The sequence below is a fragment of the Chelmon rostratus genome, chromosome 3 (assembly GCF_017976325.1).
Source record: "Chelmon rostratus isolate fCheRos1 chromosome 3, fCheRos1.pri, whole genome shotgun sequence".
Lineage (NCBI taxonomy): Eukaryota > Metazoa > Chordata > Actinopteri > Chaetodontiformes > Chaetodontidae > Chelmon > Chelmon rostratus.
The window spans coordinates 11,825,763-11,842,408 of NC_055660.1; the positions used below are offsets into that span (position 1 = coordinate 11,825,763).

Consider the following 16,646-nt stretch of genomic DNA (forward strand, 5'->3'; position numbering starts at 1 on the left):
CTGCATTTACTGTATATAGTGCTTTACTAGTCTAACAACCACTTAAAGTGCTTTTTAACACATGCCAGCAATCTTGCCCGAGGATACTGTAACATGTAGACTGCAGGGGCCAGGTATCGAACTACCAACCTTCTGATAAGTGGATGACCACTCTACCTCCTGAGCCACTAAAAACTAGCAATTAGTCAACAGTGAGTTCAAAGGTGGACACATTATTTCATGAACTCCTGGCTTTATATGTCTGTGTGTGTGTATGTCATAATGTTAGAGCATCAGGTGATGAGCTCCAGGTCTTGATGATGGTTTCTTTGTGTTGTTGTGTCTACCAGCCGGACACATGACCCTGACACGAGGCTCCTTCAGCTACTCCAATGGCGAGGAGTATCACGGCGAATGGAAAGAAGGCAAGACTGACCTGCTCTCTCACCTGTCCATTCTCCATCATTGGCTATATGCATGTACAGCAGAAGTGTTGTTTCAATAATTAAGACACACATTCATATATTACTGTATTTGACGTATGTAATAATGCTCTTGAGAGAATGGTTAATGGACTGTATTCATATAGCGCTTTCTAGTCCGATGACCACTCACGGCTTTTACAGCACAACTCTGCATTCACCCACTCACACACACATTCAATGATGCACACTCATACACCGATGGCACAGAGTGGGGAGCACAGCATTTGGGGTTAAGTGTCTTGCCCATGAATATGTAGCCTGCTGAGGTGAGGGATTGAACCCTGAGTCGTGACATGGAGAGACGTGTAGTCCTCAGACTTTGTTTGCCAGTTGGGACATGTGTACAGGTTAAAGGCATTTCTTGATCCGAGGTCAGGTTGCATATGCTCTCGGCTCACTGTAGGGACAATGATGAAGAAGTCAGTCTTCTATTATCAAGGTCATGCCGTATAGAGTCAGTGGGACACACTGCAAAGCATGGATATCTTACATGTTTTAGACACCTGCAAGGTGACATTTCTGCAGAGAGCAGGGTGTGTTTTTCAGGACATTTCAACATATTACTCACTTGAATGCACTAAATTTAGGGAGTTGTCATTGAATCATTAAAGTGGCTCACATTACCTGTGGCTCTTATCTCTATCAGTGTTCTCTTGTAACTTGTTCTTCTATTAACTCCTCTGCAGTCACAAGGCCGGCATTCACTTATCAGAATCAGTTGTCAGAGTTAACTTGTAGATTGAACTGAGCTAGAATGTGCAAGGAATTCTGGTGCGGTGGGTCCTTATTATTATTAGAAAATTTTGTTAAAAGGTCAATCATGCAACCGCAGTATTAAGTATTAAGAAATAAGTATTAAAAATTAGTGTATAAAACAAAACAGAAATCGAGGAGATTGGTATTTTTTTGCTTATTAATGCACCTTTTTTAAAGATTACTGCAAGTCAGCAATAGAAAACAACCCTCTATGTATCTAGAGTTTGGTTCACATCAGTTAGAGCCTCTGATCTGGCATGCTTCCATAAGCCTTCCCAGGAAGGCTGAGCAGTGTGACACCCCTATAATTGGAGCACACCCTCTGGCTCACTGTTTAAAAACTATAAACCACTGCAACATTGAGGAGGCGTGTCTACCGAGACAGCCCGACAATATCCAGAGCCTCCAGCATGTCACAGTGAATCTCCACCCCGGGTGCCATTGTGGAGCTTTTTGAATTAGACCTCTGTGACGGTTGGCAGAGATACAGGCAGGGCTTTCTCCAAGTACTTGCACTGTGCAGCACAGAGCATGTTGGTCGGGTTCAGGAGTTTTCAGGGGTCCCATATTACACCTTTTGGCTGAACCCTAGTCAGCCCATTGGCACAGGCTCAACCAGCAAACTGTTTTCAAGCTCCACTTCTATTCCTGGATCCCAAATGAGCCCCTGGTCTCCCATATCTGGGCAAGGTCACTCATTCCCAAAGGCGCCACCCGCAGTGGGCTTTTCACTTTTAGTCTGGCCCCTCACCTGGGACCAGTTTTCCACGTGAGACCTAAGTCTCCCAAGTCAAATTAAGGGGTATAAATCAAGTCTTTACGGGATTGGAAGAACAGTTGATTCTCAAAAAGAAAATGAAGTCACTTCTCAAAACCTTCTCAGTTGCACCTCCACTTCAGTTGGTAGAAACATCAAAAAGGCGAGTCACAGTGTTTTCACCTCAACGTAAGAAGTAAACATGGACGTAAACACTGCAGGTTTCAAACTTCAGTCTGAGGACAGAAATGCATTCATCATGTTTGTTAGACCTCAAGGATTCGAGTAACACTGCATGCACACATAACATTTGTTTGATTTCAACTAGGGATGCCTGTTTTCGTTAGTTCTGTTTTTGATAGACAGACAGTAACCAGTTGCATATCCCAGTCATCAGTGATGAAGCGACAGGTAGTTGTGATGGAGCTTTCTCAGTGAGACCCGTCCAGCAGTCGGTGGTCAGAGCTAGCTCATCTGCCCTGGCTAGCTCGACTTTTATCTTTATCTCCTTCTTCTCCTTTAAGTGTTTTTCAGTGTGTTTAGTAACAGTCCCTATTAATGACATATCCTGCTCTGGCTAGAGGCAGTAAACTAGCTCTTTGAATCCCTCACCCTTTACCACAGTGATTGGCAGCATACTGGTGTCAATCATTCAGCACACCAGCTGGGTGACAGCGAGTGGCGTGCCTCGCATTTCTACCCCCAGCTAGCAGTGACGTGATCTTTGGCTGCAAGCCATCCTTGGACATCCTCGTTGCATCTCCTTAATGTAATACAGCGTCGTGCGTGAAGAGTGGCATCACACAATTCACATTTGACTTCTTTGCCTTTCTTGAGGAAATGTTCTCATATCAGGCTTAATTTAGAGAGCTTAATTTTTTACTTCAGACTTCTCGAAGCCATTAGCGGGGTGCATGTGGGTAAGCAAATTAAGCCATTGGGGCTGTCAAACTTAAACAAAAATGACACTAAATTATTACTTCTGAAAAAACACAGTTTCAAATCACTCAAATATCTATTTTTGTCCATCATGTCCTTAGGAGGGCAAACTGATAAGTCCTTCTTTTACAGGTACATGTATTTCAACATAAACATGTATTTTAAAAGATCTACATACCTACACATTACAGAATAAACAAATAAAATAATGTCCTATACCGTGTTGTTGAATTATTTGCCCACATCAGCTTGCCCTGCATTTAATTTTCAATCAGTGAAAGTGACGTTACAGAGTCCTCGTGTCCTGGGAGATTTCCATGAGCGGGAGATACCGGTCAAATATGATGGACCCTATTTTCCCATCTTTTTGTGACTAAATGACTCATCGAGACAACAGTTTTTGAAACTGGTCCAGTATTGAACAAGAGCGCTGCAGCCGGCAGCCATGAAACGGGCTGCAATGTAATCCCTGCGGGCGTATGCCAGCGTCCGCTGAAAGTGTTTGTTTTTGCCACCGACAGGCTCAGATTGTTATAAGTGTCTGACAACGTAATGGAAAGGATCCTCACAGAGATATCTTCTTGTTAAAGAGTAAGATCCATTTTGTTTAAAAAGAAACTGCAGTTATATTGCTCTCTCCAAAGCCACCAGACTCCATTTACAGAAACTGTGATTTTATCACGACATTCAAACCTGCCAGAAACAAAATAAAACTCCTGAAAAACTTCTTTCACTGTTCCAACAATCACCACCAACTCTGGTTTGGTTTAAATAAACTCTTAATTCACATAATCGGGGAGGGCAGATATCAGAGAATTACAGGAAAAAGTGTATAAAGCTGGAATATTTTCACTGGACATTATGGAGGCAGAGATTTAAATATGTTGGACTTCAGCACATTTTCCTCATAAAAAACATTAATGACTGGATAACAGAAATTCTAATAGCATGACTTGTCCACAGGCAGTGCAATCCGCTGAGGCACTGCTGCTCTTAAATAATTTTCACCGTCAAACGTCTGTTTTTTTTTTTTTTTTTTTTTACAATTTGATTATATATTTGAACTTGGAATATTCTTTGACAGCCCTATAAGCTATAGCCCAACATGCGTAACTGGTCAAAAATGTTCTCAGTTTGTCAATTAATGGCTAACCGATACATGACATCCATAATTACAACAAAACTCCTCAGGGCACATTAATGTCAGGATTCAGGGGAGCATCATGTGCATCAGATGCATTTCAGATGAGGCCGTGAGCTTGAGAGCAATACTCTCAGCAGGGTTCGTGATCTCTGGAGATTTGTCAGGTGTACTGGTCCAATTTTATGGCAAACATTTGGCCTCATGTCGCAGTGTTTTTTTGTGAATCAGGAATGCTTCAGGAGGAGCCAGAGAGGCCTGATTTAGACCACATTCAGGCCAGCAGTAGTCCTGCAAACACACGGGGCGCCAGCAAAACAATGCAGGGTCGTCCGCCTGCCGCTGCGTTGGCCCATCCTAGCCAATTTCCCAGTAGGTTGCTTTTTTAATGAGAATGCTGTATTTTTGCTTTTGCTGTTATCATGAAATTGTTGCTGCTGTGGTTTGTAAAAGCAGTGCTTTAGTGTCTGATAAGCCTTTAAATGCATAATCATTTTCAGTCTCATCGGTACCTTAAACAACACGCCCCCTCCAGCGCAGCCCCCTGGGTTGTTTCAATGCAGGGTGAATCCCAACTTAAAGGATAAAGATCATTTTTTTACATCCTGGACCTTATTTGTAACATTAAATACGCCCATTTACTCACCCAGACAACTTTGGTGGCATTTGGAGTCGTTTTGAAGAAATGAGCCCCAGACGAGCGGCGCGTATATCCGTATAATGCGAGTACTCAGGGCATCCATGCGCAGCCTCTATAAACGCATAATCTGAGGCGAAACCTGTTCATGTTCCAATATTTTGTTATGATATGCTGGTGCTATTCCCCTCTGAGCCCGTGGTGGCATGTTATCAATGTCCAGCGTCTCTAAACAACTACCTCTGACATGGATGATATCATTACCGAACGCCGCGCGCTGCGAGCAGCCAGCCACAACACGGCTAACTCTGCGGCGGTCGGCTATGAATACGCAATAACGAACCATAGCTGTGCCAAACTACAGCTAAACTAGCTGACTGCTGGCTCAGAGGGAAATAGCACCAGTATATCAAAACAAAATATTGGAATATGAACGACTTTCGCCGCAGATTATGCGTTATATAGAGGCTGCGCATGGATCCCCCGAGTACTCGCATTATACGGATATACGCGCCGCTCCTCTGGCACTAATTTCTTCAAAACGACTCCAAATGCCACCAAAGTTGTCTGGGTGAGTAAATGGTCGTATTTAATGCTACAAATATGTAGCAGGAACGTCAGCAAATGTGATAAAATTGTGCTAAAAGAAAGAGATTTCATGTCCGACTGGAGGCTCAGGAGAAAACAGGGTGTACTTTAAATGAGTCACAACAGCAAAACTAGTTGGCTTTTATTTGAACCCGCACTCACACAGATTGCATCTCATAGGCAAAATAAAAAAAAAAAAAAACAGAAAAGGGTGTCAAACTGAAGTCAGTAACTACAGGAAAATGTGCACACGCACACATACACACACACACCATCTGGTGCCAGTGAGCCAGGATATCACACTACCTAGACCAGTATTTGCAGTTTGACAAAAACACATAAGACAACCTTTAGGGCAAGGTTAAACAAAGAACAAAAGTTTGGCACCAAAGCGGGCGTGAAGCTGCGGGGAGAAACATATGGTCTCTGCACAGTTAGCACAAAACTGTTAAACTGGTTTGGCTGTGATGCTCTCAGGTTTTTAGTACACAGCCGTGTTTTTTTTTAGCACAGACGTTTCTAAGCGATGACTGAAGAAATTAATCCACTAATAGAGCTAATGCAGCTCCCTGTCGGCTGTTTGGAACTGCCAGAATTTAGAATTGTACAGATTTTCTTATCTTTAAAATACAGTAGAAGAAAAACATACATTTTCAACATGAAAATTCAAAAATATTGCCACCGATTTCGAGCTTTGAATCACTTCACATGACCCTCTCTAATTGTAGATGTTAAAATTTCAAAAGCTCTAAAAGATCAAAAACAGTCTCACTGCAAGGCGCAGATAGAAGCAGTTCTGGAGCTTTTGTTCATATCACATGATCTTCACATTTAAGCCGACATGGACGAAAAGCTGCTTCTACATCTACAGTTATGAGAAGGGATCAGACTCCATCTGCTAATGAAGATCTTGTGATATGACTAAAAGCTGTGGTTCACTCTCGATCCTGGGAACACGTACAGTATTTGCTGCAAAATGTTCCAAACTCAGGTTTAACTTACTCTTTTTTATTTCCCAGAGCTTTTGTATCTCACATATTTTCACATATATGGTTTAATGCTTCAGAAAAAAGCAAGAGCCTTGAGTTTTGAATGTCTTATCACACGTACCATAAAACTGAGAACATACACATTTACAGTCAGTGTTGCTGCCTTGCACGTTGAACATAATCTTTAACGTGAACATGATCTTAAAATATGTCAGTTTTGTCATGAGAGAGATTTCTTTAACCATCTGTAGATATTACTTTGTTTTAGATGGCTCCCTCCCACACATTTACTTGTTGTTATTTTTTATTTTGTACCTGCTGTGAATGACTTCTTAATTAGGTGTCTCTTCCCACCTTCTATAATTCCATGTCTAAACAAAGCTGAGGTACTCCTGGGAATAAATTTTGTTGCGTTTCACACACTCTTCCCTAAGACACAATTATTCTCCAGCACATCCAAAATGCATTCACATTCTGCTGAATTTAACACCACACGCTGAATTAGCACTGCTGACTTTGCTCTGTAATATGTAATTGTGTGTGACCATGTGTGTGTGTGTGTGTGTGTGTGCGCGTTGATGTTGGTGTTGTCATGAACACAGATTCATGCGTGGCGTGTCTCTGCGTCCATGCATGCAAAGTCACTGTTTGCACACAAACATGTAGGTGTGTGTCGGACAGAGGTCTACGGTGTCACATGAATAATTCAGCAGCGCGCTGGGTGAAGACAGGCCCGGGGGCGATCAGGTTACAGGAAGTAGGGTGGGTACATGCACAACAGCTAAGGCACAGTCAGAAGCCATTTACTACTGTACTTCGCCCATGCAGTCATTTAACATCTATGCATTACCGCTATTGATTGACATAAAAGCCGGACAAATTCAGCTAAACCGTAATTAGCCGGAGACCGTGACCCGACACGAGATTGGATAGAGGCGTTACAAAGGAGCTGAACGACAGATTAGAGTCTGTCTGGAGGGATCAAATCCAGAGAGGACATTACTGTCCCATGCTGCAGCAGGCCAATGACAATCTGTCCCTCAAGTAAAAAGTGAAGTGTTAGCATCTTAGCGGTCTGTTAAGTGCTTACACTTCTGCCACTTGATTTCATTATGTTCAATAAGACCATTCATGCTTTGATGCTCCTCTAATGCTTGATGGAGGACGCTCCTCTCGGCGTTTGTGGCCAGACGACCGCGGCCTCTTTGACACCCCCCAGACTGTCATGTTTCAGCGGCTCGTCTGTGAAATTTCCTCCTCGGGGCTCTCACTCACTTGTCAGGGTTTCTGCAGAAAGAAGTGTTGGATTTAAGCCCCTGTTGGCCTTCTTCTTTACCCATATATACTTAATCGAGCCCTGCTTGTGCGCACGCACACACATCTGCACATATGGATGCAGGGCGTCAGAGGGGAAGAAAGACTTTGAAAATGGAATGCAGAGCTCCAGATTTAGTTTCTGCCAAATCTCTTCTCCAAATCTCCCGTGGAAACCCTGCTGAGATTAGGCAGAGAGCAGCACTTTAAGCGGCCCTGACAGATGGACTGCCTAATTTACTTTGCCATTAGCTGGGAGCAAGGGACAACACTCACTAGGCTCACCCTTGCCTCAACCCCCACCAAGCAGCCCCCCTCCCCTACTGTAAATCCCAATCCGCTGTTAGGGTCTCCCCCCCTGCTGGATCTTCCCCACGTCTCTCCTCTCCACCGGTTTCACGCCACTTGGCGAGCTCACAGTCAATCCTATTCCTCGCTTACAGCTGCCACGAGGAACCCAGGACCTCCTCACCCTGAGTCCAACTGTGCCTCACATCCAGTTATTCTCCTAATTCCTGCTGGGCCTGCTAATAGAGGCTGGCAAGGAGAAATGCTCACTTCTTTCCCTCTCTGTCTCCTTCGACTGCCACCCTCCTGATCCTGGAAATTAGTCGCAGAATTAGAGGGAAAATTGGTTCTCACCTCCATGGGATTTTTTTAAGAGGGAGCAGCTCAGCTTTTGTCTTTTTAGCATCAATTGTGAATCTACCGAACTGCAGCTGTTAAAATAATCATGTACCGTCCTTGATAAACGTGAGCCTGCGTTAACCACCACATCTGACTGTGGTAGGCTGAGAAACCTGTCAATCAAGATAATTCCTTATTCACCCTCCCTTAGCCTCAATATGTTAGATGATCTATGTTAACCCAGAGACCACATCACACCTGTGTTCCTTCAGCTGGCTCCCAGTACATTTTGGAATTGATTTGAAGATGTTATTGATTACTTTACATCTTCATGGCCTCGCTCCAAGGTGTATTCCTGACCTGTTAGTACCTGACCATACAAAATGTAAGCCATTTGCTATTTGCTACCTGATGTGAAACACTTTTAACTTAAGTTATGAAAATTAATCTATGACAATTATTATTACATAGATTCACACAAGGAGGAAATGCGATGCATTTTGAGGTTGTTTAATTTTGGATTTCTAAAAACATCTGGCCTCATTCACAAATGTTTTCTTTTAATTTTTTCTTAAATTTGTCCATAAAAACTGAAAAGAGAAAATGAAATGAAATAATCTGATTAATGAATGAGGCACAGACCACTGATTTGTCCATGTGGTAATCTGGGAACTCAGATTGTTCTTTAACTGGACGTTCCAGGCAATCACATGGATCAGTGGGTTGGCACTGGGAAGATCCCACTGCAGATATCAGGCATCCAGGTCAGATACTCAGCCACTCACATGATATTTGTGCTCGGAAGCATGTTATTCAGGTACACCAAGATCCATCTTCTGTTACCAAGCAAATCACTTGTTATTTTCTTTGTGCTGTGTAAGAAAAAATCTTTTTAGAAACACAGTGAAAAGTGTTAAAAAGTACAACCCGTGCTTGAATATTTTAAATCTCTTATTTTCCTCTCTGGTGTTTATTTTCTTTATGGCCCAAAACTCAACACAAGCCATTCTAAGAATGTGTGTGTGCATCAGTCCTCACCACTCACACATGTTTGGATCTATTTGGAAGTAAGAAAACACTGATGAGCAGACAGAAGCTCATGATTTGTTTACTGCACAAATTGGTGCCCACAGATGAATAATAAACCCTGATGCCCTTTTATTTGCAGTCTGCAGAAGAACTGCATCTTTTTGTTTTGGGGAAATGGTGGAAGCTCACCGTCGTGTTTTGGCTTTAACCCTGTTTGTTATGGTTCCAGTTTGATCTTTTGTACTGTGACTCATGACAATGGGTTGTCATTGTTGCTCAGAAATAATTAAATAAATGAAGTGAACACATAGGATACAGTTGATGGTATGAGGCATAAGAAAACTTACCTTTTCCTTTATTAATCCCATTAGGGGAAATTCATCTCTGTGCTTAGTACACTTAGTACAGGTTTACCCTTGCTTTTACAGGTTAGTACTTTATTATACACAAACACACACAAGTACACAGAGAAATGTATACATGCAATTGATGTCAGAGTGATGGATCGCTACAGAGCAGCACCTCGGGTGGTTAGGGGTCCAGAGGAATTCCAGAGGTTGACTGGTAGCTGGAGATCTGCCAGTTCAACTCTGGAATCAGCTGCAGCAATACAAACTCCCTGTCTGAGCAATGCAGCGAGATTGTTTTTGTTCCTAGTTTATTGTCTGTACAAACCATAGAAGTGGTTTTGATGAGATGAAATATTGTTATTTGGCCAATTGCTTCATTTATCCTTGAGGAGAGAAATATGGTCTGAAGTAGAGGTTGACCAACTTATTGCTGATAAATCAGTGCAAACAGGACATTTTATAAACTATCAGTGTCCGATAGTGGGTGGTGGCTGGCAGCTGACCCTCCAACCTCCACCTTGTCAAGTGAGCGAGGGTTCAGCGAGGTCGGGATCCTACGCGACAAGAGGAGGAGGCGCCTTCCTGGAGAGAATGCATGACTGAGACTGCTCTAAAGTATTAATGTTATATCAGCCTTTCAAAATTATTATATATCTCAGAAGGACAAATATGTATATGCTCATGTATTACAGAGGTTTCATTCAGTTTCTACGACTATTATTATTATATTGACACAACTGTGCTTTATGAACCTCTTGATGGTACAAAGAGGAGATCCTGTCATCAGAGTCTTAGATGGGTTTTTATCTCTCTGCCACTGTAAAGGTGGATTCAGTATCTCAGCAAGTGGAGTTTAAATCCAAGTATTTTCATTTCACTTTTTAAATAAACTGAGCCTAATCTGTCAAAAGCTGTTAACGAACTCAATTACTGTCAGTTACTCAGCTGTGTGTGTTTGCTGCTGCAGGTCTGCGTCATGGCCTGGGTCAGCTGACCTTCAGCGACGGGACGTGCTACACCGGACAGTTTGAGAACGGCCTCTTCAATGGCTGTGGGGTGCTGGTCTTCCCCGATGGCTCCAGGTCTGTGTTTTGCTTTCTGCTCACCTGACCTTTGACCTTTGAGAATGAAATCCCTCATTTAGAAATGATTCAAAAACTTTACCTTGTTTTACTGTCGTTGAATACCACTTCATCTGTTTATTTTGTCTCATAAAGTAAGTTTAATATTGCCTGTCAACAATATTACCTGTCATGGAGGGAGACATGTTTAGGGTTGCAGTGAATGATTATTTTCACTATCGACTATCTATCACTGTTTGTCAATTACATTTAGGTTGAATCGGAATTGAATGTCTTAAAATGTCTTGTGAAATTAAAGGCCCAAAACTCAAAGATATTCAGTTTTAAAACATATTTGTCAAGAAAAGCAACAAATCTGTTTAATCTTGAACAACTATTGAAACAATTAATTGAATTAAATCAAAACGGTTTCAGATAATTTTTCTGCCGATCAGCATACCAAATGTCCTCACCAGAAAAATGAAGGTAAAGGTCATTCGCTTTTGGCTCCGTCCCAGGTGGCAGCCTGTAGCAGCAGATCCCGTCGTGTTTTTTAAGTTTCGTTTATTTGTCGGTTCGTTCTTTTTTTTTTTCTGTTTTATAAAGTATATCTATCTATCTATCTATCTATCATGAAGGTTATACGAACCATGTTTACGTTTATCGTTAGGCAGCGACCTCTAGTGGCCGTAGCAGTTATGACGGGAGCAAAGGTAACTAACGTACATATTTGTGATCTTTTCCTAAAACTAACTAAGTAGTTCTGGTGCTTAAACATAAGCAAACTGTGGCTATTTTATGTCATCCACGCGAAGACGACCTTCATCGTGTCGCTCATACTCTTCAGCGTTGGTTTGTGTCATTTTGGGAAACACTGGAAATCGACTGATTCAGCCATTTAGGTATGAGGATGTGTTGGTAAATGTTAATTATTGATTATTCTATTGAGTATTTTTATGATTAATCAATTAATTGTTCAGTCTATAGAATGTGCCAAAGATTACAGGTGTTTAGTTTACAGCCCAAAGATATTTACAATGAATTAAAACAGCAAAAAGTGACAAATTGGCACATTTTAGAAGCTGAAAACAGAGAATGTTTAGTGTTTTCGTTTGATAAATCAAAAAATCATCATCAAAAAATGTTCAATTATTGTCAGTTATTTTTCTGCTACATAGTTTATTGTGAGACTCAGTCGTTTAGATTAATGATGTCCCAAACAGGATGGCGGTTAAAGGTGAGTTCCGGTGGCCTCAGTCTCTTTTGCACCTTGAAATGAAATGAAACAAGGCAGTGGAGAATCTGAACACAAAATATGAGATCTGTCACCTTCCTCCCCCAGTCCATTGAACACATCTGCAGATAGTGTGTGCTGAGAGCATCTTTTCTAACTTTTGAATTGTTCAAGTGCTTAAATAGCCTCTGGGTCATTCCGGAGGAGATGGAAATGTCTGCCGCTTTTCTTTATCTGTTTATCAGAAAAGAGTTTCATTAAAGGACATCGTTCTGTGACCCTAATAAATACAGAAAACAGTTCCTCAGCAGGTCAGATCCTGTTCCTTCAGAGGTCTTCTTATCTGCTCTCCTCTGCTTAATGGAGGTGAAATGTTCAAGTACAGCTGAGCATGTTTAAGAACGACGTGTAGCCGGTGCAAGGCCATCTGTTGAAAACAGTTCATTCTTCCAAAGACTTGAAGGGAGGCAGTGAGGGACACAGGAGCTACAGTCCACTCCAGTTAAAATGCCATTTGAGAAAATGAACTGCTGTTTTAACCACTTAATCAAAATACATTTAAAAAAAAATAAAATGTAGACAGTGCTTCTTTACTTTCCTGTCGATGTTTGAACCCTGAAATCAGCGCAGCCTTGTAACATTGTATTCATGCTGTGTGATAAAAAAGGCTGCACTTTGATTCACACTACTTTCCTCAGCCGCCTGTAAAACTCTGAAACTGAAAACTCTCACTAACGTAGTGAACAATTACAAGTCGTTATGCTGTAGCTGTCTCTCCTGCTCTGCTGTGTTTCTGTCACCTCTAATTTACTGTTTCTAAACTAGCAGAAGTCACAAAAATGCAGCTTCTGTATGCACGCTGAGTTATGTTACGTTGCCTTTGTCTGCTGCCTTTCTAAATGTTAAAAATCCATCCATACCATACCATCTTCTTCCGCTTATCCGGGGGCCAGGTCGTAGGCGGAGCAGTCTAAGCAGGGATGCCCAGACTTCCCTCTCCCCAGACACTTGCTCCAGTTCTCCGGGGGAGTGGGGGGGGGACCCCGAGGCGTTCCCAGGCCAGCCGAGCGGCGACATAGTCCCTCCAGCATGTCCTGGGTCTTCCCCGGGGCCTCTTCCCGGTGGGACATGCCCGGAACACCCTCCCAGGAAGCCGTCCAGGAGGCATCCGATAAAGATGCCTGAGCCACCTCAGCTGGCTTCTCTTGACATGGAGGAGCAGCGGCTCTACTCCCGAGTGACAGAGCTCCTCACCCTATCTCTAAGAGAGCGCCCCGCCACCCTGCGGAGGAAACTCATTTCAGCCGCTTGTATCCGAGATCTCGTTCTTTCGGTCATGACCCAAAGTTCATGACAATAGGTGAGGGTAGGAACGTGGATTGACTGGTAAATCGAGAGCTTTGCCTTTCAGCTCAGCTCCTTCTTCACCACGACGGACCGGTACAACGGCCGCATTACTGCTGCCGAACTCCTCCACGTGAGGCAGGAGCTCTCCTCCAACCAAGAGGGGGCAAGCCACCTTTTTCCAGTCGAGAACCATGGCCTCGGTCTTGGAGGTGCTGATTCTCATCCCAGCCGCTTCGCACTCGGCTGCAAACCGCCCCAACGCATGCTGAAGGTCCTGGTTCGAAGGAGCCAACGGGAGCCAACATCATCCGCAAAAAGCAGAGATGAGATCCTGTGATCCCCAATCCAGACTCCCTCCGGCCCTTGGCTGCATCTAGAAATTCTGTCCATCAATTCTGTTCATTACTTTTTATGTAAAAAACTGCTTCAGGAAAGATTTGATACTTCACCACATTTCGAACTTGAGTCGCAAATAGTTTTTTTTCAAATGATTTTCTATTTTCATGCCTAAATTTTCAAACATTCAAGGGCAGCATTGGTAGAATGTAGCAGTCAAACCTCATGTTAGTATAAAAGCATTGCTCCTGCTTTTGAAAAAAAGCCCTCATCTTCATCCTTCATTATTTAAATTGAAAGAGATCTGTGAATCTAATTTAAATTTTCCTACTTTGTAAAAGTGTTTTCATGTGAATGTTTTTTTAGGTACGAAGGTGAATTTGTTCAGGGCAAATTTCAAGGCGCCGGCGTCTTCACTCGCTTCGATGGCATGAGGTTCGAGGGCGAGTTTAAAAACGGATGTGTAGATGGCTACGGTAAGACCTCACTACTCAACTCATTGACCTCAGAAAGGTCTTAACTTTTGAATGCAGTGATGCAGGTGATATCACCGGTCTGAAGACCAAAAACTGGCGTCTCTGGCACGTCAGGTCAGATTTGGATGAATTATAAAGGAAAGACTTTAAAAGGCTTGTAAGAGAAGGTTGGCGCATCAGCAAAGAACATTTCTAGTTTGATTTCAGTGTCTCAACCTTGGGGTCACTTGCTTCACTGTCATGTTTTGTTTAGTTTGATGCATTTTAGAATCGTTTTAACTTGGTGTCACAAAATAAGAATATATTTCAGTTTTGAGATAAAGTTTCCAGACTCTGATACCAAATGTTGTTAATAGTTTTGTCTTATATTAAACCGTGAAACATGTTGATAGTGTGGTCTGAAGCCCGCTGTGTTCCTGCGCTCCGAGTCTCTGGAGGCAATCAACACGTTTTTATTTGACAGCTGCTTGGTGGCCAGGGTGGAACAATGTGTCACTGTGACAGCTGGCTCATTTTTGTGCTTGTAAAAATAGAGGTGGAACATAAAGATTCCTTCAGTTTCCTGAGAATACAGCTGGACCACGTGGTGTTTTTAAAGAAAGGGCTTCATTCCTATTTTTTTATGCCGTTTTTAGTTAAACACGAACCTAAAGTTCAGGTAGCTGTTAACAATGACCTGTTACATAAAGGAACGACTCACAGAAACAGTTTAGCTAAGTATTTTCAAATAAGGCACTCTGAAGTTTGTAGAAATGATTAATTCCTGCACAATTTGATTTATTTCTTTGGTGGAGTGAGAACCAATCACTGCGTAAAATACGCCTCCATACGTTGAAAAAGGTTCATGTGGCTCCTGTCGGCTTTGATGAAATATGTTACGAGGAGTCTGTCTGGTCCAGGGGTGTTGACGTTTACGGACGGAGGCCCAGGCGGCGGCGGCAGCCACGAGGGCCTGTTTGAGACCAGCCAGCTCATGAGGAGGGAGAACAGCCAGGGAGCCGTGCAGAGAGCGCAGGCAGCAGCCGCCAAGGCCCGAGCTCTGGCCATGTGACCCGGACCACATCACCCACAGTGCCCCAAAACCAGGATCCTCCTCCTCTCATTATTCTCCTCTTGGTTTGAACATCTGATTGTTATGCATGATAAGATTTCTCGCATTCTTCTGTTCAGTTAGCTCCCATCCTGTTTCAGCCGGTTTGTTTTTAACATTTAGCTCTCGTGCTCATATTTGTACTTCATATTTCATTATTTCTCACACCTGTGACCTGCAGTATTCTCTGGAGTACAAATCAGTGGCTCCAGTAAGCTGATGTTTGCCCGCTGTATATAATTCTCTTTTTTGCATCCGATTAGAAAGCCACTGATTCAGGATCAGCAGAGCCGAACACAGATTAACTGTACAGTCAACACACTGGTGCTAAATCTGCTTCATGCTCAGCTAACCTGATAAAACACAACTGTGGATTCAAAAGTGCATCAAGGAATTTTCCAGGAAACACTGACCTGGTGATTTTCATGTCAAAGAACATCCAGACATCTGCGTTGAAGCTGGGCTGAATTTAAAATGTTTAAAGTCTACATAGTGTTAGTGTTCAGTAGTTTTATATATCTGAATCTTAGTAATGAAAGTTATAAGTAACTACAACTCAGATAGATAGAATCTTTTGTTGCCTGAGAAGGAAGAACTTTTTAATGGCAGCCTAATTAATGTTTCAGACCTGTAGCTACAACCTGAAAATGAGATGAGCTGCAGGAGAAAGAAATGTAATTTATTATCATTACATTGCTTGCTGTAGCTTGTGCAGGTCCCAATTCAAAACTACACTAAAAAGTTAATACGTTCAAACTATTGATGTGGTGTGCATAAAAGCTTAAAGATTCTGACTCCTGAAGCTTAAGTGATGAAATTATTTCAGAAGCGAAGACACACAAATCACTATAAGATCACGACTGAGGCCTCATGTCTAACAAATCTTTGAGGGACGCTGACTTGCAAAGAGCAAATTAGTGAATTCAGGAAGTATGCCAATTTAGAACCAGATCCAAAATGGAACCAGCATCCTGAACCCACCTCTACTTCCTGACTGTATATAATCATTGTTTCAAGAGCATTTAAATGACAGTATTAAAGATGTAGTTAGGGCCTGCTTCATAATGAAATATTGTCATTTTAATACTTTTAAAATAGAGGTCAAATGTAACTTTGTCTCCAGAAAATATGGCAAGTAAAATTCTAGTATTAGTTTAATGATGAAGAAATTAAACTGAACAAAAAGTTCTTTTAAGAAAAATCCTGCTTACTGTTTGATTATAAACACATTGAACTAAACTCTAATCAAAATAATACAAATATATAAAATAATAAATATTAATAAATCAGAAAAATAACTAAAAATAACTTCTAAAATAAAAATAAAAAAAATGTTACCAAGCTTTCTTTTCAACCAAATTACACCCAGTTTTAACTTTGACATCAAAATATGTTTTAACCTTCAGATCAGTCAGATCAGTGCTTACTGGGTTTCCTGCCCTCCTGTTAAGAGATGCATTTGTCCTGACATCTGACCTCTTACTGGTGCTCTAGTATTTAAATATACATTG

The 16,646-nt window shown here is 42.0% G+C and overlaps 1 protein-coding gene across 1 annotated transcript; it reads left to right on the forward strand.

Annotated features, from left to right (window-relative positions):
* Positions 1 to 337: 337 nt before the first annotated feature.
* LOC121604696 (MORN repeat-containing protein 4-like) lies at positions 338 to 15,096 on the forward strand. Its single transcript, XM_041934272.1, has 4 exons — positions 338 to 404; positions 10,559 to 10,673; positions 13,936 to 14,045; positions 14,945 to 15,096. Exons 1-4 carry the CDS (start codon positions 338 to 340, stop codon positions 15,094 to 15,096), a joined length of 444 nt encoding a protein of 147 aa, XP_041790206.1.
* Positions 15,097 to 16,646: the final 1,550 nt, after the last annotated feature.

Coding starts and splice junctions, on each gene's coding strand:
- LOC121604696 (XM_041934272.1), top strand. CDS start 338: ATGACCCTGACACGAGGCTCCTTCAGCTACTCCAATGGCGAGGAGTAT. Junction 10,674..13,935: donor GTCTTCCCCGATGGCTCCAG/GTCTGTGTTTTG, acceptor ATGTTTTTTTAG/GTACGAAGGTGAATTTGTTC. Junction 14,046..14,944: donor CGGATGTGTAGATGGCTACG/GTAAGACCTCAC, acceptor TGTCTGGTCCAG/GGGTGTTGACGTTTACGGAC.